The sequence below is a fragment of the Nanorana parkeri genome, unplaced genomic scaffold (genome assembly GCF_000935625.1).
Source record: "Nanorana parkeri isolate BGI_ZX_2015 unplaced genomic scaffold, ASM93562v1 scaffold187, whole genome shotgun sequence".
NCBI classification, from domain to species: Eukaryota; Metazoa; Chordata; class Amphibia; order Anura; family Dicroglossidae; genus Nanorana; species Nanorana parkeri.
Window position 1 is genome coordinate 572,806 of NW_017306455.1, and position 27,556 is coordinate 600,361.

The 27,556-nt window shown below is 41.7% G+C and overlaps 1 protein-coding gene across 1 annotated transcript in view; it reads left to right on the forward strand.

Moving 5' to 3' along the window:
- Positions 1 to 2,782: 2,782 nt before the first annotated feature.
- The window catches only part of KCNH6 (potassium voltage-gated channel subfamily H member 6), a 140,109-nt gene continuing 115,335 nt past the window's right edge, over positions 2,783 to 27,556 (forward strand). Inside the window, exon 1 of the mRNA XM_018555186.1 lies at positions 2,783 to 2,858. Coding sequence (XP_018410688.1) covers positions 2,783 to 2,858 — 76 coding nt within the window. The remainder of the gene's footprint in view (positions 2,859 to 27,556) is intronic.

Genomic DNA, 27,556 nt, shown 5'->3' on the forward strand with positions numbered 1-27,556 from the left:
ATGAATATAACTATTGTAACAGTACAGTAATGGCAAAGAAAAAGCTAGCTGGATTCACAAAACTATGACAGTTATGTACATTCTTATCTTAGAGTTGGAAGACGTTTCTTACACATGTGTTGTGGCACACAGTCTCCAAATGTCCCCAAAGCTTTGAAATTGTGGCAATTGCTTTAGAAACACTATTTTGGAATACCAATGTACTAGATGTACCGAGAATGCAAATCCAAAGCTTTGATTTACTGTTTTAATAAAGTTAGCTGTTCAGTAGATAAACTGTACATTTATTATATGGTTCCAGCTCTTCTATACTTATAGTATCTTTAGGAGGTTTAGGAAATAATACTGTATGTGAAAGTCCATATTGGTGGTGGTAGAAATGACTCACATGCATTGCCCCAAGGTGTCATGGATATCTAACCTCACATAGGCCAGTAAAACTGCCTTACTAGATAGGTAGGCAGTCTTCTCTATAACATACTTGGCCATACATTTCAGCTATGACTAGTCAGATTCCAGTGCATGGTAGCAGTGACTGTTATCAGTCATATGGTGCTCAGGTATTCTCTGCCCCTCAGCATCCATTATAAATCTTATCTGGACTTTATTTTACTTTTTCTTTTTTCTCCTCTTAGTTTACTAATCTTCTCCTGCATCATTTCCCCCTTACCTGGCTTCAACATTTTCTTTATATTATACAAAAACATTTACATTCTCTGATAGCAAGGTGCATATGATACCAGGCAATAGGTAAAAAAACCGGCACTCGCAAGGGGATCCGTCCATCCAGTACTTTATTTGTAAAAAGACATACAGTAACAGCAGCAAACAAACAAATGCTTGCATAAGGTATACAATAGTATACCTTTTTACAAATAAAGTACTGGATGAATGGATCCCCTTGCGAGTGCCGGTTTTATTACCTAGTGCTCAGTGAAGGCTCCGGCGGAAGCTTTACCAGGGACCAAGGTTCAAGCAGCAGGATTGGAGATAAGAGGGTAGAGCTGCTCAATGTTTCTAAACTGCATATGATACCAGGACAGGACAGGGTGCTGATATAAATTATTCAAACTGTATGCGTTTTTGTTCATTTATTTATTGCAGGCATTTATATAGTGCCAACAATTTACACAGCTCTTCATTTACTGCCCATTCATGTCAGTCTTTTTTGTTGTACATCTGTATTGATAGTGCGTAATTTGGATGTTATATGTTTGACTTTTGACTTATGTCTCATTGTAAAAAAAAAAAAAGTTGTCCTGAGATAAAGACTGTGGCTACCTTCCTTACCTCTCCTCATAATGCTAGTTGCCTGGCTGTCATGTGATGCCTGTACTTCTGGTGATGATGGGGAACAAAGGGTGTGGCCAGTAACTACACTGTTGCTTCTGACACCTATCTATATGAATCCCACCTTGCCCACACGTAAGAATGATGTTACTGGCTATGCTCACCTTGCACTAACAATATCGGGACCAATAAAGTTGCTGGTGCATGTCACAATAGGAATCCAATGCATCTAAGACAGCAGATTCATGATGTGCAATATAGATACAGACTTTAGTGTGGTAACTATTCAGATATCAACAGATCAGTTCAGTCAGTATATATGTGTCCATTTGTGTCTGTAGCATCCAAAGCATATAGCTAAGCTATGGCCCTATACTACAAATCCCCTCTAGCCCTGGAAGGAAACAACTGGCAGGTCATTCTGTGGCATGAGCTCCTCCAAGAGCTGGAGTGTTACAGGTCACCCACCAGAAGGAAGCTAATAGCAGTTAATATTTAAGATCCGATAAACCCTTCTGTCTGTATGTCCATGAAGGCTGCCTGTACCTGAGATTCTTGCACCTCTCACTTCACATATTTATTGTATATAGTACAACTCTTCTTTTGCTAGCACCAGACACGTGATTAACCTCCGATCTTTTAATCCAGCTTTTCCCCCAATGCATAAGGCTGGTAACACAAAGCACCATGCATCTGCCTGAAGAGCAATTTTATATTTCTCTATATGTGCACAATAGGTAGAAAGCGGAGATCATTCAAGCATAGATGGTCATATCTTTAAAACCTTGCATTCATGGATGAACTGCGGCTCTGCCCAGCAACTGAAGAGTGAACAGAAGGGATTTCCTTCCAAACCGTTTTATAGACACGGGAAATAAGACTTGTCTGTACATGCAACGTGAGTCTGGATTTAATGGAGAGCAGCCCCACTCCACCCCCAGCCGCGGATTACTAGCAGCACGTTCAGCACCACACAGGGAGGACAGCTCCTACTATCTTGTCATTGATCTGGATGCTGTGTCTAGTAGAGGAGCCGCCCTACAGCTTTCACTGATCGCACCCTGTGATCTCTGACCTCCGTGGGGACTTGGTCAAGGATTGCTTTCATTTAATAGGACGTCACAAAGCCGGATTGAAGTTCTCACTCTTTAACAGTTGTAGCTGATGACAACTCCTTTGGTGCGGCACATGTTTAGTTTATTGGTGGGGGGAGCGCAGTTGGCAGGCTCTCTGCTCTGCTTGTGCCATCCCTGCAAATCCTTAATCCTCGCTTCATCGTTTGTTGGATACATTGGGATATCTGGGTCCTGACTGCGGAAAGGGTTAACAGCAAAAAAAGAAGAAGCAGAGGATGTCAGTGCCATGAAGCCAGAAGATGGGATACGTTCTATTTCCGTTTCCACAGCTCTGTTGAAGGACCATATTTCTAGAAGGGTGCTTAGGAGGAACTGCTAACTTTTCTGGAGGGTGCTGGAGGACAGTCTGTTCCAAGATGCCGGTGAGGAGGGGGCATGTGGCCCCCCAGAACACTTATCTGGACACGATCATCCGGAAGTTTGAAGGACAAAGTAAGTAGTTTATTGATACTTCTTCTTGAAGCGCACACACAAAAAAGGCTTCCTATGGAAGTTCAGGGAAAGCACTCTGATAGATTGTCATCGTGGTCCAGAAATAGGAGGATGAGACTCCCCAACACGTCTGAAATCAACAAGTAATTAGTGGAAGTGAGATGTGCATAGTAAACACAACAGACAGACGCTGCTCTATGCAAACAAGGCAGCCAAAGGGAAACAAGAGAGGGACACAGACACAAGATGGGTATATGCGAGTCACATTTATCAAGTGTGTGATCAACACACATATGTCAGGGGATGGATTCAGCGAAACCACCCTTCCTGTAATGAATGCCCAGGAAGATTACATTGCACAGTGACTGTACCCTGGTGCTCATCAGGAGTCCTTAGCATGCATTTCATATCTAGGTAATCCTGCTTCTTGATCCTTGTAAGGCTACCGATGATGTCCTAAGAATATCAAGTGTAGCTAGTAAAATACCTTATCTACCGGGCTTTTGGCACAAACCGGGCCATACCAATAGCTGCGCTGGAGGAGGACACAATTACTTTATTCGGGGAGCTAGTTTTATATAGATATCTTGTCCTAAGCATGCTGTCTACATGAAGAGTTAAGTTCAAATAGCAGAATCCTATGATTAGAGTCAAAGAGAGGAATTTATCAATACTGGAGCAGACAGGGTCTGGAGCAGTTGGCAATGGCAACCAATTAGCTTTTCACTTTAATTTTCCAAGCATAACTGAACCAACTGAAGAGAGAAGCTGATTGGTTGCCATAGGCAACTGCTCCAGATTTGTCTGCTCCAGTTTTGATAAATTCCCCACATAGTGCCTGCCCCTGAAATCGTATATACTGACTTGGAACTTGCTGTTTAATTCAGGACATGCAAATGCCCAACACAGGTTGTTCGCCAATACAAAACAGCTTGTGGTCATTCTTTCCCCCTCGCCAAAATCAATACCAAACCCTTAGGCTCCATTCACACATAGTGGTAGCGTTTGTGGCGCGTAAAACCACGCGGCACGAAAACATGCAAACTGCGTGGAATCCGCCCAGAAAATCGTGATTGGGCTTTTTTGCGGGACACGCGTCTTCGTACCGCGTGGATGTCACCCTAGTGTGAACAACACACATTGGAAAGCTAGTGTGTGAAGGGAGCCTTACCCTAGACGGGTGGATTTCAAGGGGGAATCCCAGGCAAAAAAAAAAAGATAACATGGAGTTTTCCTCTTCACATTAGAGCCCCCCTCTTTCAGATCAGTAGTCCCTCCCCTTCACATTAGAACCCCCCCTTCAGATTAGAGCCCCTCCCCCTTTACATCAAAGTCCACTGCTTTCACATCAGAAGCTCCCCATCACATTAGAGTCCTCCTTCACCTTAGAGTCCATTCCTTTCACATCAGAAGCCTCCTTGCACACGAGGAAAGCAGTTTTTAGCATACATTTAAAGGCACCCCTAACAAAACCAGAAGACATCCCAGGGTGCCACATCACCGTGGTTGAGAAAGGCTGGTTTGATCAATTTTGTCAATTCTAGTTTAAAGAGCATCGATCAGCTTCACCAAGCATTTGTCAAGCTTTTAGGCTTCATGCAGCTTTCTAGAAGCCTTTAAAGCAATCTTCCAGCCCAGTCCTGGAGATCCTAGTGGGAGTGCTGGGTGTAGCCTCAAGCAGTGCTGACCACCTACTTATTAACTCTAAAATGACCGTGGCTGGGAGGCAACACTAAAAAAAAAAACCCCAGCGATAATAACTATTCTTTTAAACCCCATGTTAAAAAAAAAAAAATAGGTGAGTCTGTTATTTAACCCACATATGTCCACCAAAAAACATACATTTTAGGTAGAGTAAGTTTTCTGTACCCCTTGATTTTGTACTTCTCAATTTTCTCTATATGCAATGTGTCTTTTTAATATGATGGGGGCAGTGCTGTTTGGAGAACAGAAAGGAAGAGAAAGAGAAAACAATTGTCATCAAATATTCCTGTGGCGGGTGTGCAGGACATAAATTGTATACATGTCTATGTGGTTGCATCTCCCAGTCTTGAATTTACTGCCACTCTTTTATTCTTACATGTTGTAAGATTAAAGATTCACTCAATTATCACGTTTTAGCGCTGCACATTTAGCACTTTACTCTTTTATTCTGCCCTGCTCAGTGCTTCGTTCTGAGGGATGTTCGAAACTCATCATTGTACTGATATATCTTATGTGCTTGTCATAGGAAATTGATGGAGTTGCCTGTTTATCCAGAAACAGGATCTTCATTCTGTTTTAATGTTACATATTCAAAGTATTACACCGTGGAAGACTATAGAGCTCATTTTACTTGCTGTTGTTTGACTGGATAATCTGTTACCTGTGGATGTATGCAACATTCATCCAAATGTGATCCCTGAAATCAGTTCTGGTAGCTGCGTCACCCACTGGCGTTATATGTCTGTGAAGGTTCTCATTCATCCAGGTCATAGTATATCTGTAAAGAATAAGTCAAGGCAACTGGACTTGCTGTATTTTTCTTGAAGACGTTTCACTGGTCATCCAACCAGCTTCCTCAATTCAGAATGGAACTCTTGGGAACTTAAGACACAGTATCCACCATAGTTCTTGACTCTGCTCCAACCCCACTCCTTCTGCTGGATCACAATATTACCTGTTGTTCCACTTTACTTGTTGCATTGTCCATAATATAACAGAAGAGAGGGATGCCCCTTTGTAATTTTCATGCTAGGTGCTGTCCTGGGAACTCAATTGCATAGATATAACAGAGATGATAACTAATAGGTTATTTTACACCTTGGCGTCTTCCAGAAAACTAAATATCAGTTTTAGGTAGACTGAGGCTAGATTCACACCTAGGCGATTTATCACGCATAATAAATTGCGCGATGTCGCGCAAAACACAGATTTTCATCGAAGTCAATGGAGGCTGTTCACACCTTTGCGGTTTGTCACGCGAACAAAATCACCTGTCACGCAAAAAGTAGCAGGAGCTATTTTCGGGCGGTTTGGGTTCTATAGGCATCTCTATGCACTGAAAACTGCGTGACAACCACGCGGTTTTCAGAAAACAGTTACACAAATGAAAACACGCAACAACCGCACAAAAACAGCTCACCATCTCAATCGCCTAGGTGTGAACCTAGCCCCAACCTTTTCATGCATGGTTACAGATTTTTTTAGAATGTCTTTTTTTTTTTAAAGGTCCAGGCCTACATCAAACACTGTAAATCTGCCCTTCACTGTACAACTTGGAATATTTACTTTTTCATTCTCACAGTTGTAGGTACGACTCATGTTTATCTTACACATTCAAATGTTTTATTGCAGTTGGGAAGTTTTTAGTATTGAGCCCTCCCTCACGCCTCTAGGTAATTGAGTATCGTTTGCTTGCTTACAGTACAAAGCCCCAGTTGATGCCAGGTCTCCTACAATGGTTGGATTTCTATCTACATAGGCTGATGTCACTAGATTTATAAAAAAACCTATAGATAGTTACATAGTTAGTCAGGTTGAAACATAACACAAGTCCATCAACTTCAACCTATAGAGATGAGAAGAAAAAAAGAGAAAGAAGAAAAATCTAATACAGAACGCTATGACCACAGTTGATTCAGAGGAAGGAAAAAAAACCAAAAAACTAAGCATTAAAAAAAACCCTATTAAGCATAATAGTAGCTTGCAAATTATTTTCAAGTATTGTAAAGGAGTTTTGAGGGCCCCTTTACACGCATGTGTGCATGAATGCTTTGAGGTACCCTGCATTAAGGCAACCCATTAATTTTGGGATGGTAGTATACCTTAAAGTAGTATTAAACTCTCAAACTTTTGTTAATAAGGAATCCAGATCAAGCAAATATACATTGTCCAGCCCAAGCATTTCTTTAATTTTTTGCCCAAACACCTACAGTCATTATGTTTCCAAACAGCTCCAACTCACTCAGCTCAGCTTCCCCGAACTTCTTGTCCAGTCTCACGTTTAGTTTACTAATTTATATTGAGATTGTAGTCCATCACGGGAGCGAGCTTGGCATGGCGGCTACTTTACAACACACAGAGGGACCATGGGGAACAAAAGTAGCCACCCACCAGAAGGAAGGACAGTGTCAGCACCAATTCAGAGACTATTTGAGGATCTACAGCCGAGCGATACACAAATAAAATACATTTTTGTTAATAGTTAAGGTACTTGAGTGCATTTTTTAGATTTAACTCCTGAGTTTAGTGTCACTTTAAGTATTTAGATACCACCGATATGAACACAGAAAAGCGCCAAAAAGGACTACTCCGCCAGTATGGACCAATAATTTTACAATTAATACAATTAATACATTTTTAAAAGCAGTCAAAATTAAACCTGAACTCCAAGCAAACAGCTAAATACACAGATGAAATGCATATAAGAGTGCTGCTACGCCTGGAAAAGGATTTGTATTTCTGCTCATCCCATCCTGAGATTTACACAGCTCTGACACACAGCACAGTCCTGTCTAGCAGGACAGGAGACCCCATTTTTCTCTGCTGCAGTTCAGTATCACTAACAGGTCTAGTCCTTCCCCCAGCCTGTGACTGGACAGGGAAAGAAGAAGCAGCAGACTAACTATTTCATCGCTTTGTCATTCTGCTGTTTACTCCTATTAGGATATTCTCTGTTAAGACATAAGCAATGCTACTTCTCCTGCGTCTCCCTCTCCCAGCCTGGGTTCTACTGTACAGGGATGGCGAGAGTCTGATATAAGGCCAAATTTACACTTTAATTACTTGCATTTTAAAAAAAGGACATACTGCACCGCATCTCACTGGAGGTCACCACACCGCAGCGCAATGTAAAGCAATGCCGTGCGGACAAATGAATGGACTGTACAATTTGTACACTCCAAATACAGTTAAGAAAAAAAGTAAACCGTGGCTCACCGCTGCCACCCAGCGGACACTAGCCACAGGGTAAAACGCTGCATTTCACCGTGCAGTGAGTATGAACAAGCCCCAAATTCAGAATTTCCAACCTAAAATATACTCTCCAGTTCTATGTGCTTAAAAAAGTATTTTAATATTCATTTCCAGTTAGGAACCAGTATTAGTAAGATTAGAAATCTTGGTTTAACTTCCAGCTCCTGGGTGTAAAACGTTACAGCATTTCACAGAGGTTCACAGGTTCCAGCTTTTATAGGCACTGCTGTCAGTTATAACTGATTATAATGTGCTGCTCTGCTCTGACACTTTATATAATGAGCTATACTTCAAAGTGTTATCACAGGATAGCACATTATAATCAGTTATGGATGGCAAGGGAGATGGAACTTGGGGATTTTATCAAGCATCATGATCACAAACTCTTATAACAAGGGTCAGTGAAAAATATCATGCGGTACAGATCAGCAGTGGTTTATGATTATAATTTGCAATGTGCTGTATTATTACTATATGCCCCGTGATGATGTAGTCTGGAATACAGTAATGAACAACATCCTGTACTGAGGGAAATATGCGGGGCTTTTAATGACCTCTTGAAATCCTAGCTTCCTGGCTCCCTTCATCATCATCAATACTTAACTTGTAGACCAGGAAAAAGCAAAGTCGGAACTTCTAATTTGCATACTTGTTCTCATCTTTACTATTCACATTACATCAAAAGCTTCTGCTCACGCCATCAGTATAAGCAGCGGTAAGGTGGTTGAGGTAAGCTTTAGGTATGAAACTACAACAGGCCGCATATAAATAAGTGTAGATATACAGTACATAGGTGGCTGGGCACTGTCCAAGCTTCACCTGGACACTAACTGAACTTCATTAAGCTCTGCTTTTATTTCTTTGGACAAAGTCTCTGCATGAACTTCCTGTCACACCTGGTGATGTCCCGACCAGTCCCATCTCATGCAAATATCCAGCAGTGTTCAGCCACATTTAGGAGGCATAGCTCCCAGCATGTTTTTATCTGCAGGGCTGGATTTCCCACGAGGCCAACCAAGGCCCAGACTCGGGGCAGCAGGGAGTAGAGGGGCAGCAGGATTGTGGAATTCCTATCTCCCGATGCCCGGGACATGCAGTTCCAGGCATGAGGTGGGTAGTTGTTTTCTACATAGGAGCACCGTGCTCCAACATTGTGGAATCCATCACTACTGCATGCAACTGCATGTAACGATTGCCAGGGTACCGATCACTATAGCAAATATCACTCTTGTAAACCTGCTCCTAGATCCTGCCTGTGTGGTGTTGGGGAGATTTTCACTCACTCCCTGTCATGACAGAAAGTCATAGGCAGTTTCTCCAAGAATGACAAAAACACATAGCAATGTGAGGAAGGGGTAGAACGTATGTTTTTTTTTTTTTCTGTCTGTGTCGTCTTATCCTGGTGATGCCCGCAATCCCTATTTCTTGTACAGGCAATACAGGGACAGGAAGTGAGAAAAAATCCTTCTAATAGCCTCACAGACTGAAATAAGGACTTTTTTGCTAGAAATAGGATCTCTTGAAAGGGAGATAGGAGCATGATCATGTTCAACTTTTACAGTAAAAAGTTAGATTTGCATATAAATTCTGCCTTTATCTCTTGATCGATTGATCACTGACATGTGGGTTTCATGTGCTTGCGCATTTTTTTCATCATATGCACAGTATGAATTGCCCAGACTTCTGACAGTTTTATTTTAAACACCTCTGAATATATGTTAGAGCACAGCAGCCCTTTTTCAGAGCTGTTAGATTGCCAGTTTGGACCAGCCTATGTTCTGTTCTCTTTTCTCTGAAGACATTTCTCTTCTTTTTCTCATATTATGGCATTTTCAAGTCATTAGGGTTCCACTGCAGTGTGCGCAGCAAGATTCTGTCACCGTCACGACAGTCCCAAGTTGTTTATTAAAGCGCAACAGTGAGATCTGAAGCTGGAAATGCCATTTATCTCAGAACGCTGAGCGCTTCTTTGTCTGCCAAGCTCTCTGCTCCATGTTGTGGCCTGGGGCACGCAATCTTGTCTGGGCACCTCACAAATTATTCAGCAAGTTTGGGTACGATGCTGTCGGTAGTCTTCTGCTGTGCAACTCCAAAACGATGCAAAAAATACCCTGATTTATGAGACATGTCCTTGTTGACAGAAAGATTGATTCTGCATGGTATAATTCATGGGAGAAATGGGATGCTATATAAATTGCAATGACAGGTTCATTGTAGAGAAAGAATTTCACACGTACAAAAATACCTGCTTCAAAGGCCAGTTTCTAAACAAAGAACAGCGTTTCAATCAAGTAATCATTTATCATTATAAAATGTCTATTATTACCCATTGCAAAGGAAATACCGTATATACAATTGGGCGCAAGTTCAAATTAAAAAAGAATGGGCATGTGACTTGATTTCTTGATAGGGCACCCAACAACCTCTTATACACACTTTTACCATGGTCAGCCAATACTATGTCTGCAGGGGCGTTGAAAAATACCTTGTGACTTTCTCCACTTCCTCCCAGGATGCAGTGCTGGAGCCTTGAGTGGCCAATTGCCAGGCCTGAAGACTGTCATTCAAGGGAGGGGAGCAGGTCACCACTAAGTGTATTTTTTGTACTGACCAATGCAGAGTTTACATAGGGATTGGAGTGCCCTGAATTAGAAAAGTGACAGATTTGTTTGAATACCAAAGAGTACAGAAGTCTTTTTTGAGTTTGTAGTTTTAATGTATTTCCACACATGTCCAATGAGCCTTACTTTTATCTTGTTGTTTATCTGCACAACTGATCATTTCAGGGGAATGGAAATTTGTATGTCTGCAACATGTATCGGTAGTTTAATGGGCATTTATCTTGACTTATTTGACTGGGCCGTGTAGCAGTGTAGTAACGAGAGTGCAACAATTGGATATAACTGTTGTCACACAAAGAGAAGAAAATATTTTTACAACTAATAGTCAATTAAACCCTTTTCTTATAGAAATCATAGAAAAGGTAATGAAGTCTTTCCCATGTTTGTGGCATATGCATCCTTTAAGAGAATGGGGAAGAACACCATGGTGGATGCTGGCAGTAAGGTAGTGCTTTGTTAGTGGCAGATGTCTCAATGGCAATTATTTTTGAGACATCAACCTGTCTTTGCCCACCAAAGGCCCTTTTCACACGGCATTCCAATTAGGTCCGCCTGTATGTTTTTCAGGTGGATCTAATCGGAAGCCAAATGTTACTCTATGGGCAGCCGAATGTAATGTGCACCTGTTCACATCCAATTACCTCCAAGTCCATTTAGGCTTGCAAAAAAAAGGGAACAGTTACATTTTGGGGGACCTGAACGGGACTGATCAGAGGTGATCACATGTAAACGGAAACGTGTCCACTTACATTCGACTCCCCAAAGACCTAACATAGGTCTGTATAGCTCAGTTTGTTCTTCCATTGCAAGATTGAAGAAAAAAATAAACAGACACGGATGTCACAAGAGTGACATCCATTTCGTACTGCTCCAATCAGGAAGGGATCTATGCACAGATCTCCTGCTCATCAGAATGGACAGTGCCCATGTGAAAGGGGCCTTATTCTTGACAGAGTGTGGTAGTTGTCTGTAAAACATCCAAATGTATTACTCTATTGTGCATTGGAGAAATTCAGGATGGCTGGCAGTTTAAAACGGTGGTTTGAATGTAGGGAGACAAGCGGAGAATACCCAACAGCAGCAGCAGTTTCACTTATCTAGGATTACAGCAGGAAGAAATCATCCTTTAGGAAATGTTTGTATAAATCTGGATGTAAAGACACCTATTTCTCAGCTAGGAGATACAGGGATAAAGAGTGCTGGATGCTGATTACTGAAAAAAAGAGGACAGCCAAACATCTCCACAAGATCTATTTAGTAATAATTTGGCATGGAAAATGATAGCCATATGGAATAATCTTGGTGATAATTATATTGTTGGTGCCTAGATGGAAGCCCTCTAATAATATATACCTCCCCACCCAGCCCCCAGTGGCAAGACAAGATTCATATCCTCTCAGGCCCCGTTCACATTGAGCGGTTCGCAAATCGTGCGATTGTCGCGCGATTTGCATTTTGCGCGATATCGCGCAAAATGCAAATCGCGCGACAATCGCACGATTTGCGAACCGCTCAATGTGAACGGGGTCTAAGGTGGATGACCAAACGAAATACTGGTGTTCTCTTGTGTGGGACACACAAGAGAACACCTAATCTTAAGAGAGTAAGGACCCAAGGGGGTATTGTCCAATTAAAATTTTTGTTGGAATATGTAACACAAATAATTACGTTATGGAATAAATGATGTAATGTTACCTAAAGCCCTATTACACAATAGTGTCAAAATTTTGGATGGTCAAGGAAGGGGTGTGGCATCACGTTGTCCCTATACATGCAACAATTTGTATTGTCTGTAAAACAAACAGAGCTATAGCTATAATGACAAATGTGCTTAGTACATGCCAAATTCATAGGTAATTAGTGTAAAAGAAAATACAATTTCTCAGCTGGCTATGGATGGTTTGGCATACTCAAACAAAAAGATAATTTTAATCTGTAAAAATGCTGTGAACCCCACATATTTTTTAGCTAGAGTTACATTTATGAATAACTTCTCTACAGCAGGAGCATATCTATAGATCATGGGACCCCATAGCAACATTTTTATGAGCAACCTTCCTACTGTCATTGATCATAACATAAAGAATGTCTAAATCAAGGACAGGTAGCAGGATTGCTGTTAACATAGTGAGGGGACTATTAGTAACTAGTGCTCTGGACAGACGTCGGGGAAGAGGGGGAATCAGTGCAGAGAATTCATTTTTAACATTAATTTTGGCCCTTCCACCCCTAGGCCCCATAGCAGCCAGCATGGCTATAGTTATGTCAGTGCTCTGCAACTTTCTACAACTCTACAACTGCCTACTGTTGCGAAACATTTCTGAGAAAGAAAGATGGGCAGTGAGCGAACTGCCAATTTTTTTGCGATGTGCACCCATAAGGAATGAAGATATATGACGATGATGGCATTGGCCATGCAGCACACATAAAAATATTCCCTTCTCTATTAAGAAAGTGAACTATTGGGCATCAGTTGCTGGGATTTTACAGTTTGTTAAACATTCTCTGCAGCTGGCAGGTACTTCTGATGCTCATTAATTATCTTTATCACTTTGAATTTTGTTTATTGTAGCCAACACTTTTCTTTGTACATTTTGGATAGAGCAAATAATGTTCAGACCCCCTGCAAGTGTTTTTTTTTTTACAACCTTTGTCCTGTTGGGGAGAGTGAGTGAAAATGTCTCCTCTTAAACAGTTGTCACAGAAAAAGTTGTCCCTATTATAGTATTTTCCTTCATCTCTCTGTAATGTTTGATTTCTTCTCACTTCCTATTCCAATGACAATGGTCACCATGACAAATAGAGAGAGGATATTTACTTTTCAGGGACACAAACAGAAATAAATATCTGAGAAGGGATCTAACCCTTCCCTACTCTATTTTAAAAAAACAAAGCTTTGGCTAGAGATGCACTAGAGGCGCAAATGTGATGCTTGCATAGGTCATGCTGCTTGTAAAAACTGGGTCATGTATGGCTCGCCATACAAATCAGTAATGATATAAAATGTTTTCTTCCTTTTGAAGTCTGTTGGGAGTCTGACACACGTACCAGAAATGATTGTTGCTCCATCTAACCACTTATGCTCAAATTGGGAAAATAATGTATGTCTGTGGGCACTACTGAAGGGCAGCTGTAGTGAAACAAGGTTATTTGGGAGGCAGGCAAAAAATGGATTTCATCCATCTTTATATTAACCCAATTCACTGTAAGAATCATCGTACTATTTCCTTCAAAGTCCAACTCACAATGTGGTGGTCCCACTTGGAATGCTACATGTGAGGCCCACCCATGAGAATACAAGGCAGTATCGGTAATACTGCACACCTCTCTCACAAGCCCATGTTTGATGTTTGTTCATACTGTTGTACCATCTAACATTCTAACATCTCACATGGACAAAAAAAGATGAATTCCCTTCCTTTGAAAAATTTAATAATCCATAAATGATCACAAGAGTTTCCTAAAGTGTTAGAAACTGTGGGTTTCTCCTAGGCTGGGAAGTCATAGACATATCTTAGAAATCAACCCCAGCACATCCTAATTACTGAAAGTTATGCTCAAAAGGCATATCATTCAGTACAGTCAAAAATTTGGTCAACATTGCGTCACACTTAAAACATGTTCCACTATTTGCTCATCCCTTTTTTAGATGTATACCATGCATATGCCTACCAAGCACAATTTTACATGGTTTAAAAGTTACATAGTACAGATTTGCTTGCAGTTTTCTATTTTGTGTGTGCTAAGTCTCGAGCGAAGATCACATACACACTAGGAGAAGAAATAATTTCTTCAAACTTAAGCCAGTTCCACCTACTACTGTTAGACCCCAGTATATAAGTGGGCAGGTACAGCAACTAACCATTTTGGAGATGTAGTCTCCTTTCATCAGTGTAGGAAGATTGAAGGCTATCTGTGGGCACTATCTATCACTTTTCCCTTAAAGCGGACCTTTACCCATATCTTTAAAGTAACAACAAACACACCTTTAGAAATGCTTAGTAATGACAATCTACAAACGCATACTTCTAGATAATTGACGGCTTTTTATTCTTTGCATACCTTGTTTCTCTTTTCTTCCCCAGTCTTCTGACAGTGGCCATGTTTACTAAGGGCAGATTACTAGCGCTTATATTACTTCCTGAATTTCTGGCACATGTGGCTAGACATGTGACTAGGTCATGTGACCATGCACATCATCTCAGGGGAGGGAAATGCCTTTCCCTGAGATCTCATGAGATTACAGATGGGATTTCCCTGCAATGCTCTGCTGATGATAAGACAATCCCAGTGTGCGTTGCTTTCCCAAACTGAAGTAATTTTGCCCTTTCAAAGCGGGAAGTGAATGCTCTGCAAGTGTAAGTATTTCAAAATCACAGCATTTTCCACCTGACATGTCTATGTTAGTATTAAAAGAGAACTATGGGGTAAGTGTTTTTCCCCATAGTTCTCTTAAGTGTCACGGGAAGACATATACTAACGTCCTCCCGTGACCCAAAGCTCGGAATATCGCGAGCTACAGCTCGCGGTATACTGAGATCGCCACAGGCAGGACATATCCTACCCAGCTGCGTGAGTGACAACTGGCTCTGCCTATCTAGAGCCAGCTTTGCCCGCCCCCTCCCCCGTTCGTTCCTCCAGTCAGCGCTGGAGGGTCGGAGACGGGAGGGGGGAATCACTGCAGGGAGCCGTGACTGACAGTCACTGCTCTCTGCCGGGAGATGATTGAGAAGTGAGTGAGTGACGGTATGTGTTCGCTTACTTCCCGATCTATAGAGCCGACATGTGACAGTTTAATTGTCACACTTCGGCTCCAACTATGAGGATGAGTGATTTTCACTCACCTCATAGTTCTCCTTTAATTATCATACATAGAGGAATGCATTGGTAGAATTTGATTTTTGAGTGTAAAGGTCCACTTTAACACCTTCTTTTTACTTATTTTCCACCTGATGCCCCAAAATACTCTTCATAGGCCCTGTGATATCATCATTAATGGAGTTAGAGTTCTTCTCACAGCAATGGAGCCAAGAGTCCAGGTGTCACTTCCTGCAGATGCTGTGCAGGCACCTTCACTCCTCTACCCAGGCAATGTCTTGTCAATCAGTGTCCTGCACTGTCTGGCATTAAGGAGGAAGGTTTTCAGTGATAACAATGCTCATAACCATTAGAAGAACTCATATTCCCTAGCAGGTTTACCAGGTTTCTATTACAAAAGGAGGACATGACATTAAAGAAAGTATACTGTTTGAATGTATTCTGCATTTGAAAATGTTGCCTCTAGTGCCACTTTAACCTTGCTGACTTCTCTTCATATTGTCAGACTGCGGCGTCAGAACTGTTCTGCGTGTGGCAAGCTTCAATCATTCACAGTAGGATAGTAATAGGATAAGATCTAATAACAAAAACCTATATAGAAATGAATACAGCAAAGGCGACAAGTATGGGAAATAGAAAACTGACAAATACATGGATGAAATACCTTAGTGCATAATAATATAACCTCCCCAGATAGCACGGCCGCTAACTAATGGAAGAGTGAAGAATGAGGTCAGTAGTTCATTAAAGAGATAGAGGAAAATCTGCGCTGCACAGTTGTTAGAGATTGATCGATTAATTCGAGAGTTCAGAATATTAAATTACGGCAAAGAAAAGCAACAAAAAGCAAAAAGTAGTCAGATTATCAAGGACAGGAAATTATTTTCCTGTAATTACTTTTAAAGTAATTATATAGTTGGATAAATGGATTAAGATACTCAAGTCTGTTCATCAGCATTGATTTGCTTCCTACCACTTGGGAGATCAGAACAAAGAAGTCACTCAGTAACAGAGCAATAAGAGAGGGCAGGTGCAGGTCACTTGGGAATTTACACTGGTAACCTGTGACTCTTCATTTGGTGTTCTCTGTTTTGTAGGATAATTAGAAAGCCTTGTTTGTTGATGGCTACTGGTCATCTACAAAGCATAATGTCATTTTGTAATAGGGACCATGACTACTAATACAATGGAAGTTTTCATTCAAAAGTTATGTCTCTCATCTGTAAATAAAAAAGACCAATCCATGTAAAGCTATTTCAGTTACGGATGGATGATGATGGGCTGATTATCCACTTGCTTTGTATGTTTATTAAGGGAGTCCAGGGATTCATGTCTACTGCTGTATTCTATGTACTAAAAAATTAGTCTGAAATTTAAAAAGGGTCATTTGCAAGTGGGAGCAGATGGGAACTTCTAGAGGTGACATTAGTGCTGCCATTCCTTCAATATAAACCTGTAGCTATAGTATCTATTGAGGAAGAACTTTAACTTGACTTTAACATAATCAGCCTATAAGCAGTTGCAATGACAAACTGACTGGTTTAGATAAGCCTGTACAAAATGGAAGCAAGACTCGCATCGTGTCTACTTTATTTTAGCATATCCACTGCACTTTGGTTTAACTTTGCATGGGAGAAATGCTCCACAAAAGTACTGGACAAAAATTATGTTGTCTTGTCTGGCCAAGGAAAACCTACAATCTACCTCCTGAGCTGCTCTAGATGGAGAGTACAACCCTAAGGCTAAGGCTGACCATACACTGTTATATTCACAGAAATAGTGGCCCGGCTCGACAAGCTTCACTTGAAATATCAGGTTGGATGGAGCTGGGTTGAAAATTGTTGGCCAAAGTCACCGATTGGCTGTAGACACTGTTTGGTTATTCTGACAGCTGCCAGTTGTCGATATACAGTACCTGTAATGGAAGAATCCTCCTCTTCTGTTTAGTGCGCATAGGGAATTGAGTGGATTTCTCTTGTTCATATTTACTGTATGTCCAACTTAGAGCTTGTGTAAAGCACATGCAAAACTTAGTGGGGTTTTTTTATCATTAGTTTCCCTTTGATGTTATCAGGTGTTGGTGGCTGCGTAGGCTACACATATAAATATGTCCTTTGTTATCATTCGCTTTTACAAGCTTCTGGTGCCTAGTAACTCAATCTGCGAAGCAAATGAGCGACCTCTGAACCCAGCAGCTGCTTATTATTTCAGTAAGTAAATATTTAAAGTAACTTAATGCCTTGTTTTATAAACATGCTGCAATTAATGTTATTACAATCATTGTAACGTTAACAAAGGGCCAAGAACCTATATCAGGGTTTTTTAAAATCTGTGCTTCACTTGGAGAGAATTCCCTTCACTTTTTGTGTAGTTAGCAGGACAGGAAGTGGAAACACACCAGTAAAACCTCATGTTTAAGGGCCGATTCAAACCAGAGGCTTTGGAGCTGTGATGGCCGCCTTTTCTAACCCCAGCGCACAGAGAAGGCAAATGCCTTGTTTACTGTGAGCCCAACACGCAGTATGCTGCGCCTGTAGAACTAAATGAAATGTAATTTGTGACATGTCAATAAAGATCTGAATAATAAACTAAGCAATGTAATTCGCCGACTTCGCTGCATCAGCACTGTCCCACTGCACACCGGCAGATGTGTGTTTAGTGCAGCTTGCTGGCGTGAATCAACCCTAAACTTTGTCCAAAAAACCTAAGCTGGAGTTCTACTTTAAAATGTCGTGATCAGTGCACAAAAGTTCTTGTTGTCTCATAAGTTTAATAAATTAGCATACTTTTACAACAAAAAATAAAAGCTATTTAGAATTCGGCCAGATCCCCCAGCATCTATAAGGCTGGGCACACACCTTACAACCATTGCAAGACTTTGTCTTGCGATGTTTGAAAGAGAATTAAAAAAACATATGATCTGCCTATCTTGGACAGGCAGATTGTACTTGCGATGATCGCAATGCCAAACGGGCAGTGTGCGCTTGCGCACACCGGCCCGTCCGGCTTTTATCTTACGAACATGCTACACACCCGATGAAAAACGTACGATTCTCGGCGGGTTTTCGAACATGTTCGTAAGATAAAAGTCGTGTGACCTTACAGTAGTAGAGGTCGCACGGCTTCCACACACCTTACGATAATTTCCAGCGATTATCGTACGATCGAGGGATTTCCAGCGATTATCGTACGATTATCGCAACGTGTGTGGGCACCTTAATGGGGAAGAGCAGTCCAAACCAGAAATATAGGAAGATTATGGTCCACAATCTGTCAAGGATGAGTGTGTACCAGTTTGTTGTATGAGAATCATATTAAGCGTACCTACCCCCAGAGTGTTCTTTGTCCACATTTTAGGCCTGAAAATTACTTTAACTCCCACAGGACTATATATTTCCAGGAAGCACAAACCCAGTAGAATAAAATGGTGGCAGTTGCAGCGTTTTATGTTGTATAATATTAGTATAATTCTTTTTTTAAGCCCAAAATTTCATTAAAAAATACACAAGTTATTTTTAGTGCACAACAATGTGAATGATGAGGTTGTGCCAAGTAAATAGATACCTAACATGTCAAGCTTAAAAATGTTGTGCGCCTGTGAAATGCCGTTAAAATTAGGGTACCCTACATTGTCCATATGCAACAATTTAAAAGCCTGTACAGGTCATCAGTTTAGAGTTAACTGGGAATATTGGCTCCAGAATGATTGTTTTACCTCAGGTACACGTAGCGCAATCATCATTTTCGTAAGTAGAAGCATGTGTGTTTGTGTTAGTATGCGCTCGTTTGTAGGGACGTGGGGGAGTAAACATTTTTTTTGCTGTTTTAGATGTATTTTATATAACTTTATATTTTTTTTACTTTTTTTTTTTACTTAAAGTGACATTAAACCCTCAGATTTTTTAACATAAACCAATACTGTAATGTGTGCCTTACTGTAATCCATGGTTGTTTCCCTTCTCTTAGCTGCTCTTCCTTTTAAATCTGTATCTCTTCTCATGCTTGGGGAGAACTTCCCTTTGCAGCAGACTGACTTGTCTCTGAAATGGATACATGGTGTCTGTGTGTAGGTTCACAACCGGAGCCAGCACTACAGGAAGAGGCACTCAGCTGCAAAGGGAAGTTCTCCCCAAGCATGAGAAGAGATACAGATTTAAAAGAAAGAGCAGCAAAGAGAAGGGAAACAACCATGGATTACAGTAAGGCACACATTACAGTATTGTTTTTTGTTAAAAAATCTGAAGGTTTAATGTCACTTTAACATAATTTATAGCACATTATAGCACATTGGAAATTACAGGTACTCTTTAGGTCATCAGCATTAGATATTAGACCGCTAGTGTTATCTTTCCATTTAAAGAAGGTCATGCTGAATCAGCTTCTTCCCCGACTTCTCTAGATGGGGAATAACAGCTGGGAAGCCCAATGTGATGCAATCGCTTCCGGCTTTATTCAGTGGGGAGGAGATAATTGAATGGCTGTTCACTGGTCTCTCTCCCCACTACCTGCCAACACCGTCAATGCCAACCCTGGGCCCGCAGGAGGGGCAGTGGAACTCAGGAAGCAAGGCGTGGTGTGTGTTGGGGGGTTCAAGGGGGGAGGGGGTGTTTACTGGCCCCTGGATGCGCTCTGGTGGCTTTTCAGCCACGAGAATCACTTCCAATATAGAGCCAACAGTCAGCTTTACACAGGCAAACAGACTCCCGACAGCTATAGCCACCGGGAGTCTGTTTACAGGGGCCCGCAGCCAGCGCTGTATGCCTTACAGGGAAAGGGTTAAAGGGAAACTACTGTACACTTTGTATGGTTTACTATAGCTTGTAGATGCTCCCTCTAGCGGTCAGCTGTGCATCAGGGAAGGTGATTAGCAGCCCTGTTTAAAGTGTATGTAAATCTAAACAATGAACTTCTCTTATTTGTTCCCTTTTGGTCTGCTACATATGTTAAAAGTTTTTTGTTATATCTGTTTGATAAGTGCAAAAAATGCCTGCTGATTTTGCCAGACACCTTGTGAGCTAATAACTTTGTGTGCTCTCCGTCTGTGTACAAGGAGGAGCCATTTTTTTAGTATTATTTATTTATTACAGGTAGTTACCGTATTTTGCGCTCCATAAGGCGCATCGGACCATAGGACGCAGGGAGGTCCGGTGCGCCTTATGGAGCTCTGAACAGACCAGAGCTTCTGTGACAGCTTCTGTGACAGAAGCTGCAGTTAGTGACCGCTGAGACAGGGGGTGCTGTGATGATCTTTGTAATGCATGAGAAATGAAGTAGGTAGGGCTGACACCACGTGCTTTGAAATTCAGAGCCAGAAATACACTCTGTTGTCATGTCAAAGATGAAGGTAGGAGTACACTATATTTCTAGCACATCAACAGTTGTTTTTCTGTACTCTAACCATGCTTGAAGGGATAAAACACAGGGAAATGTGCATGTTTTGCAGATATTTACAAAACATGTTTCTTTTAATTTTGCCTTGACAAAAGCTTTAATTTTGTTTAGCTGAGCTCAGATGATAATTAGAACGTCTGTCGTTTTTCAGTCCTAACCCATAGACAAAAACTGTGAAGCAACACTCAATCCAAATCCTCTGTGCCACACCACTAAACAGGGCACAAAACCTTCACATGTAATGAGCATGTACACATACTGCTTGTATATTTAAGATCTGTGTGCAAACACAAGGTTTTTAAAACATTAAATAGTATGAGTTTCAGTGTATCATGTGGCAGCTGTATTAGTTTTAACTTTTTATGCCCAGAACGTTTTCAGCAAGTACATAAAATAACCTGTTGATCTAAGATCTAAGCCTAATAGCAATACTAAGATATATTGCCTCATCTGTTTAATCTCTGCTGCCATAAAGGACTGTATTATTAGTCAGCCAAAAGGCTTGGAGGGAAAGGCATGAATATTTATATGTAAATGACTACACTTTGCCAAGTCTGGCAGAACATGGATGTAATATTTAGTTAATGTTGCCATCACTTCTTCTGCCATTGTGGAACATCACTGCTAAATGAGATCTGCAAACTTTGCTGCCCACTTCAGTTTTTTTTTTGCAAATGGCAGAATTGCCGCTCTTGACCTATTTTCTGCTATTAACTGCATTAGTGGTACTAATGTAAACCTGATTGATTTGAGGCCACATATGACACTCCTTATCCCTGCATGAGAGAGAGAGAGAGAGAGAGAGAGAGAGAGAGAGAGAGAGAGAGACCTAAATTGCCTTTCCTGCTCCCATACACTATCCCAAGCCAGACAGATTTGAAATTCTGCTGATTTTTGGGTATGGAGGAACACATAACACTCCCCCTGCCCTCCCAGTGCTAAGTGCCTGAGAGTCCAATCGCTAGGCCTGAGAACAGTGATATGGGGATTTTTTTGGGGTTGTTGCTATGAATACAAGTTGGCTTTAAAGCCCAACTATTTCACAGAAATAGATATTCGGACAGACGGACATTGTACTGACATTCTCCATTTTCTTAATCTTAATGCCACTTTCCTGTTATAGCAGTTGTTCCAGATGTCTATATATGACTGTCTAGTCCAGAAAGCACCTAGTGCACTCTGTAATCAGCACCTAGTAACAGAACTAGTCTGACATGTCTCCTCTATTCCTCTGCAATAGAAGGCAGCAATTTTATTGAGAGAAAAGGGTACTGTGAGGTATTCCCAGACCAAAATCAATAACAATGCATATCAAGTGGGGGGTACAGGACTGCAAAGCAATATTAAGGCATAAAATGTTAACTGGGTTTTAAAATGCAATGAGATTTGAGTCAGAGAGCATTGATTGATACTAATATCACTAGAGCCAGACTCTTCAGCTGAGACTTTGAAGATGTAAGAATTACTAGCATGGAACCCACAGTTCCAAAAATGCCAAGACCAGTAACAAGAAGCTTTGGAACTGGAGAGGGCGATACAAATACTATGGGGCTCTGTGGGTCTCTGTCAGAGCTATTCCTATCTAAATATTCTTAGTTGGCACGGGTGATCCTTATCACTTTGGGTATAGCATCGGGGGTCCCAGTGTGACGTCATCAGCTCTGGCCATATCACTTCTGTTGCTATCAGACTTTCCTAGGTTCAGACTGAATATGACCAAGGTAACATCCTATCTATATTGTCTTTGCTGCTGAAAACCCAGGTTATGTTTCTCTAAGTGTAACCCTGTTTCTTAGGTTCTTACTGAATATGACCAAGGTCCTGCCCTTTCTATACTGTTTTCATTGTGGTAAGCCTAGGTTCCACTATATTTCTCTAAGTGTAACTCCGTTTCTTAGGTACTTACTGAATATGACCAAGGTCCTGCCCTTTCTATACTGATAGGTTCCACTATATTTCTCTAAGTGTAACCCCGTTGAGTCCCCTTTAGGTTGTAAGCTCTCACAGGCACGGCCCACCTTACCATCTTGTCTTGACTTGTATTGTAACTGTAATGTCCTCCTTATATTGTAAAGCACTACACAAACTGTTGGCGCTATATAAATAGCTCCTCCAGCTCTAACATGTTTCACCAAACCTCTTATTTATAGAGATATGATCCATGAATAAGCTGTTTGGTGACACATGCTAGAGTTGGAGGAGCCTGTGTTTGTTTACAGCATGTTTTGACTATGGGAATAAACAGTATGCAGCTTGTGATACCAGTCGTTTGTGCTGCATTTGTTTCTGTAAGAACTAGCTATATCAGGCAGCTGAGTATGATTTTGAGTCGATCCCATGCCTCAGTAGTCTACGGATGATCTGAAAAAGGAAAATCCTGCAGGGTATCTGTTTGTAATTTGATCCTCTGAATGGGGAGTTAAATCCTCCTGCCCCCTCCCATGAGTTCCCTCCCCCTCTATTGTAGGCTGTGCGGGTTTAGCATTGGGCTTGCAGGGAAGGAATGAGTGAGTTCTGTCAGCAGCTGGCCGAGAACACAATATATCAATGGACAGAATATCTGAACCGAAGATGTCAATGTGGAGTGTATACAAACAGCATGGACAGTTTAGCAACTGAAACAACATAAGTGAATATGGAATATAACTTACTTAAACCTTTACACATGCTAAACTTGAATGGGACCAGTTAAAGAGTTTTCTGGGTCCCCTGTAGATTCATTAAACCGCCCACTCCTGTAAGATACATATTTTCATGCAATCACTCACAGCAGCTGGGCCACTTTCCAATTGTTTATACTTTTTTCTATGTCTGTCATATCAAGTCAAGGCAGCTCAAGCAGAGCAGTGTGGCTTTGTTGTTCACTGCCCACAGTCTAGCTTGCTGATCCTTATATTATCCCTCCAATACCAACAGCTAATCACTACTGCAGGCGATGAGTGACTTCCTAGCTTTAGAGTATCTTATACTCAGGAAGAGGGGTTGTTGGCTTTAAAGCCCCACTCTGGGCAAAATATGACCATATTTCATCACTCCCACCCCCCTCTATCCATCCCGTAGGGTTTTTACTTTTCCTTACCTCGTGAAGCAAGTTATATCCACCTAAGTTCTCTCTCCAGGTCCCGTGCTGGCACTGTGTCATGGCCTGCAGTGATCGAGTATGAACCACAACTGCGGAGGATTGGGTGGTAGTAGTTGAAGTGGTGTAATTCTCGAAGTATGGCACTCAGTACTGAACCCCAGGCATCACTCTTAATCTTAAGCGAAGAGTTTGGAGTTCATTACATCATCTGCCAAAGTAGATAGGGATCTTTTTAGAAGGTAGGCCGGGAGGGTATTACCGCATACCCCCAACCGGTTTGTTAAAGTAAAGACACCTCCTAGTAGTATATGCAGCCGTAAATAATGAGCATCAGAAGGCTAACTTAATTTCATATCCAAATATAGTATGCGTCCAGGGAACTCTCTGCAGTATGAAAGTTAATCAAAGGCACAAACGGGTAGTATATGCATCATGGGGTTGAATCCAACCTAGGGTTAACTGCGAGTCACAGTCAGGCAATTTATGCAGCCAGGGAATTATATCCAGTATGAAAGTAAATTAAAGTCACATGCAAGTAATAAAATGCATCCAGGGTATTATAGCCAGTATGAAAGTAAATTAAAGTCACATGCAGGTATTGAATGCATCCAGGGTATTATATCCAGCATGAGGGTATATTAAAGTCACAAGCAAGTATTGTAAGGTACTTATCCGGATCCTGGAAGGTTGCTGGATCTCCAGGCAGAGCTGCCGTGGCATGGGGTCCGGATCAGTGGGTCTCCCGGAAGCTGCAGGCTGGCAGAGTCCTTCCCTCAAGAGAGGAGTAGCTGTTAGAGGTAGCTGGGGGTTGCAGGCGTTCAGACTGCTATACAGGAACGCTGTGCATGTCCCCCAAGCCGGTTTTTAAGGTCTGAGGAAGTGCGGGTGGGCGGAGCCGCACGTTCCCCTCGGCACTTCCGCGTTCCAGCGTGGAACGCAGCTGCGCCGCACACCCGCGTCATTGAGCCGTCGCCGAGTGCGTTCAGAGCTGGAACGCATCGGCGATTGCGGCAGACGCCACTTAAAAATGCATTCATGTCACTCACCCAAATAAGGTGCATTACTCAGCTGTAGATCCTCAAATCGTCTCTGAATTGGTGCTGTCACTGTTCTTCCTTCTGGGGGTGGATGCTGTTGTTCCCCATGGTCCCTGTGTGTGTTGCAAAGTAGCCACCGCATCATGCACGCTCCTGGGATGGACTACAATCTCAATACAAATGAGTAAACTAAACATGAGATTGTAGTCCGTCACAGGAGCGGGCTTAGAGCGCTGACTACTTTACAACACACACAGGGACCATGGGGAACAAAAGTAGTCACCCTCCAGAAGGAAGGACAGTGTCAGCACCAATTCAGAGATGATTTGAGGATCTACAGCTGAGTGATACACAAATAAGATACATTGTTGTTAATAGTTAAGGTGCTTGAATATATTTTTAAGATTTAACTCCTGACTTTGGGGCCCTTTAAGCAGGGGACATTACTGGTGACATCAAAGCTGAGAACGGTTATATATAAAAAGAGTAAAGGTGTCATGATATTGACTAGATTACAGTACATGGGAATTATAAGAGGTCAACAGGCAACAAAACCTGCTAAAATGCTGTACACCCAAACCAGAAAACAGTTTTGGGTGGACTACCCCTTTAATTTGTGGAAGATAAGTAGATCATTTGGTTTTGTATGAAAATGCCTATGATTTAATATAAGCACTGTGAAGTCTTACTATAAGTCTCTCGCCTTATATGTCAATCTGTGGCTGCACCATCGAGGAACTAACTCTGCATAATCCCATACCCCTACACATTAAACACATGAAATGAAAAACTAATTAACAAGTAAACTATATATGAGAAAAAACACAGGCAGCTGGGGCAGATGCTCTTAGAGAACAAGAAGGAATATGGTTTATAAATAACTCCTAGATGTGTTTTTGTATATATTCATTTTTTTGATCAGGGCTGCTTTTTTTATTAATTTTTTTGTGTTCCTTGCCTTGATCTGCCTGAAATCGGCTGTATTCCACAGCTCCAAAACAATTGATATAATAGCAGTTGTGCTGATTAATTCAGTCCCATTCATTTCATTTCACACAATAACAGGTTTTTAGCAGCACTTCTGTTTTGCCCAAGATGAATGTTTAAAAGCAGGTAAATGCACTAAAGGGCAACTCATTGTGCAGGAATGACAGCAGATTAAGATGTACAGTTCTGTGTTAACCCACTACAGTGAGCAACACTATCAGGGATGTTTCACTAAGCTGCCGAAGGCAGCCGAGTGGTGAATAACCGAGCTGAAGTGAGCCGAACGCTGTTCGGCTATTTACTTCTGGCTTGTACGGCTGAAATCAGCCATACATCAGCTCTGTGCGGCTGCCTTCGGTCAGCCGAACATGCTCTGCATGTTCGGCTGAGCCGAAGTGGAGAAAGACTTTGGGGGTGATTTACTAACCTAAACACACGCACGCACCAGGTGCGTGTGATTTTCACACAGCAAAACGTATTTATCAACCAAAAAGTCTCTAAAAGCATATTTCCACTAATGCCATATATGGAAAAATCATGCACATGATGCATATATAATGCTGCTTCACAGTTTAGACAAAAATGGTTAGCTCATGCATTTACATTCCTGCATTCATCAACGCAAGCAACACAACATAGAGCTAATTTACACAACATGACCTTGCAATTCATGCAGGGCTTTGCACAACACACCTGCTGGGTGTGTACACACTACAAAGGTGTTTAGATTCCACCCATAGATCATGCTGGGAGGGAACACACTACAGAGGTGTATACATGTTTGTGGTGTGTTTATAAGGTTAGTAAATCAACCCCTTTGACTCAGCCGTTCCAACATCTAGATCGGCTGAGCCGGAGTTTCGGCAGCTCACTTGCTGCCGTTTGTCCCTATTCGCATAGGGGCTGAACGGCAGGGAGTAAATAGCCGAATGCCGGTGAGCGGCTTTCGGCTATTCTGCTCGGTACCTCCGTGGTACCGAGCAGAATAGAAAATCAGTGAAAAAAGTCGGGGGGAAAAAAAAGGTTGAAATTATAAAAAGTAAAAAAAATAGTAAAATTTTAAAAGAAATAGAGATATTTTAAAAAAGGAAAAAAAAACAATAATAAAAAAAGAAAAACAATTGGGCGGAGCTAGCAGTGGCAGCTAGCTCTGCCCACCTGTTTCCTATTGGTAGGCACCTGCTAAAGTCTTCTAGCAGGCCCCGGCCAATGAATAACAACTGGGCAGAGCTAGCCATGACATCACGGCCAGCTCTGCCTAGTTGTGATTGTTTAATGACAGTTCAGGTCATTTGTAGACGCTGATCTGTCATTACAACTGGGTGGAGCCAGCCGTGAGATCATGGGCGGCTCTGCCCAGCTGTCATTTGCGGGGCAAACGGCCGGCCTTCGGCAAGCCATTTGCCCAGCTTCGGGTGTCACTTTGGCTCAGGCGGCTAAAGGATCAGCCGAAGGATCCTTCGGCTCCTTCGTGAATAACCCCCTATGTATTTCTAATAGGGGGTGCAAATATACTAAAATAAATGCACTAAAGGGCAACTCATTGCATATATACTATATGGCAGCTGTTATTCCAACACTCTAATCAGAAAATGAAGCCAAGAAATGTATGCAGGGTATTTTAAACAGGCATAGTTGAAATGCATATGACAACCGTCCATGGGCCCCTAGGCAAGGTGGAAACTGCACAATTTGCACTGTCTCTCCCCTTCAGACAACAACTGCCTACAAGTTCATTCTCCTTGTGAAATGATAGGCAGGTGCCCAGCATTGACAAATTTCACTATTTCTCCTAGTTTGCTGCAT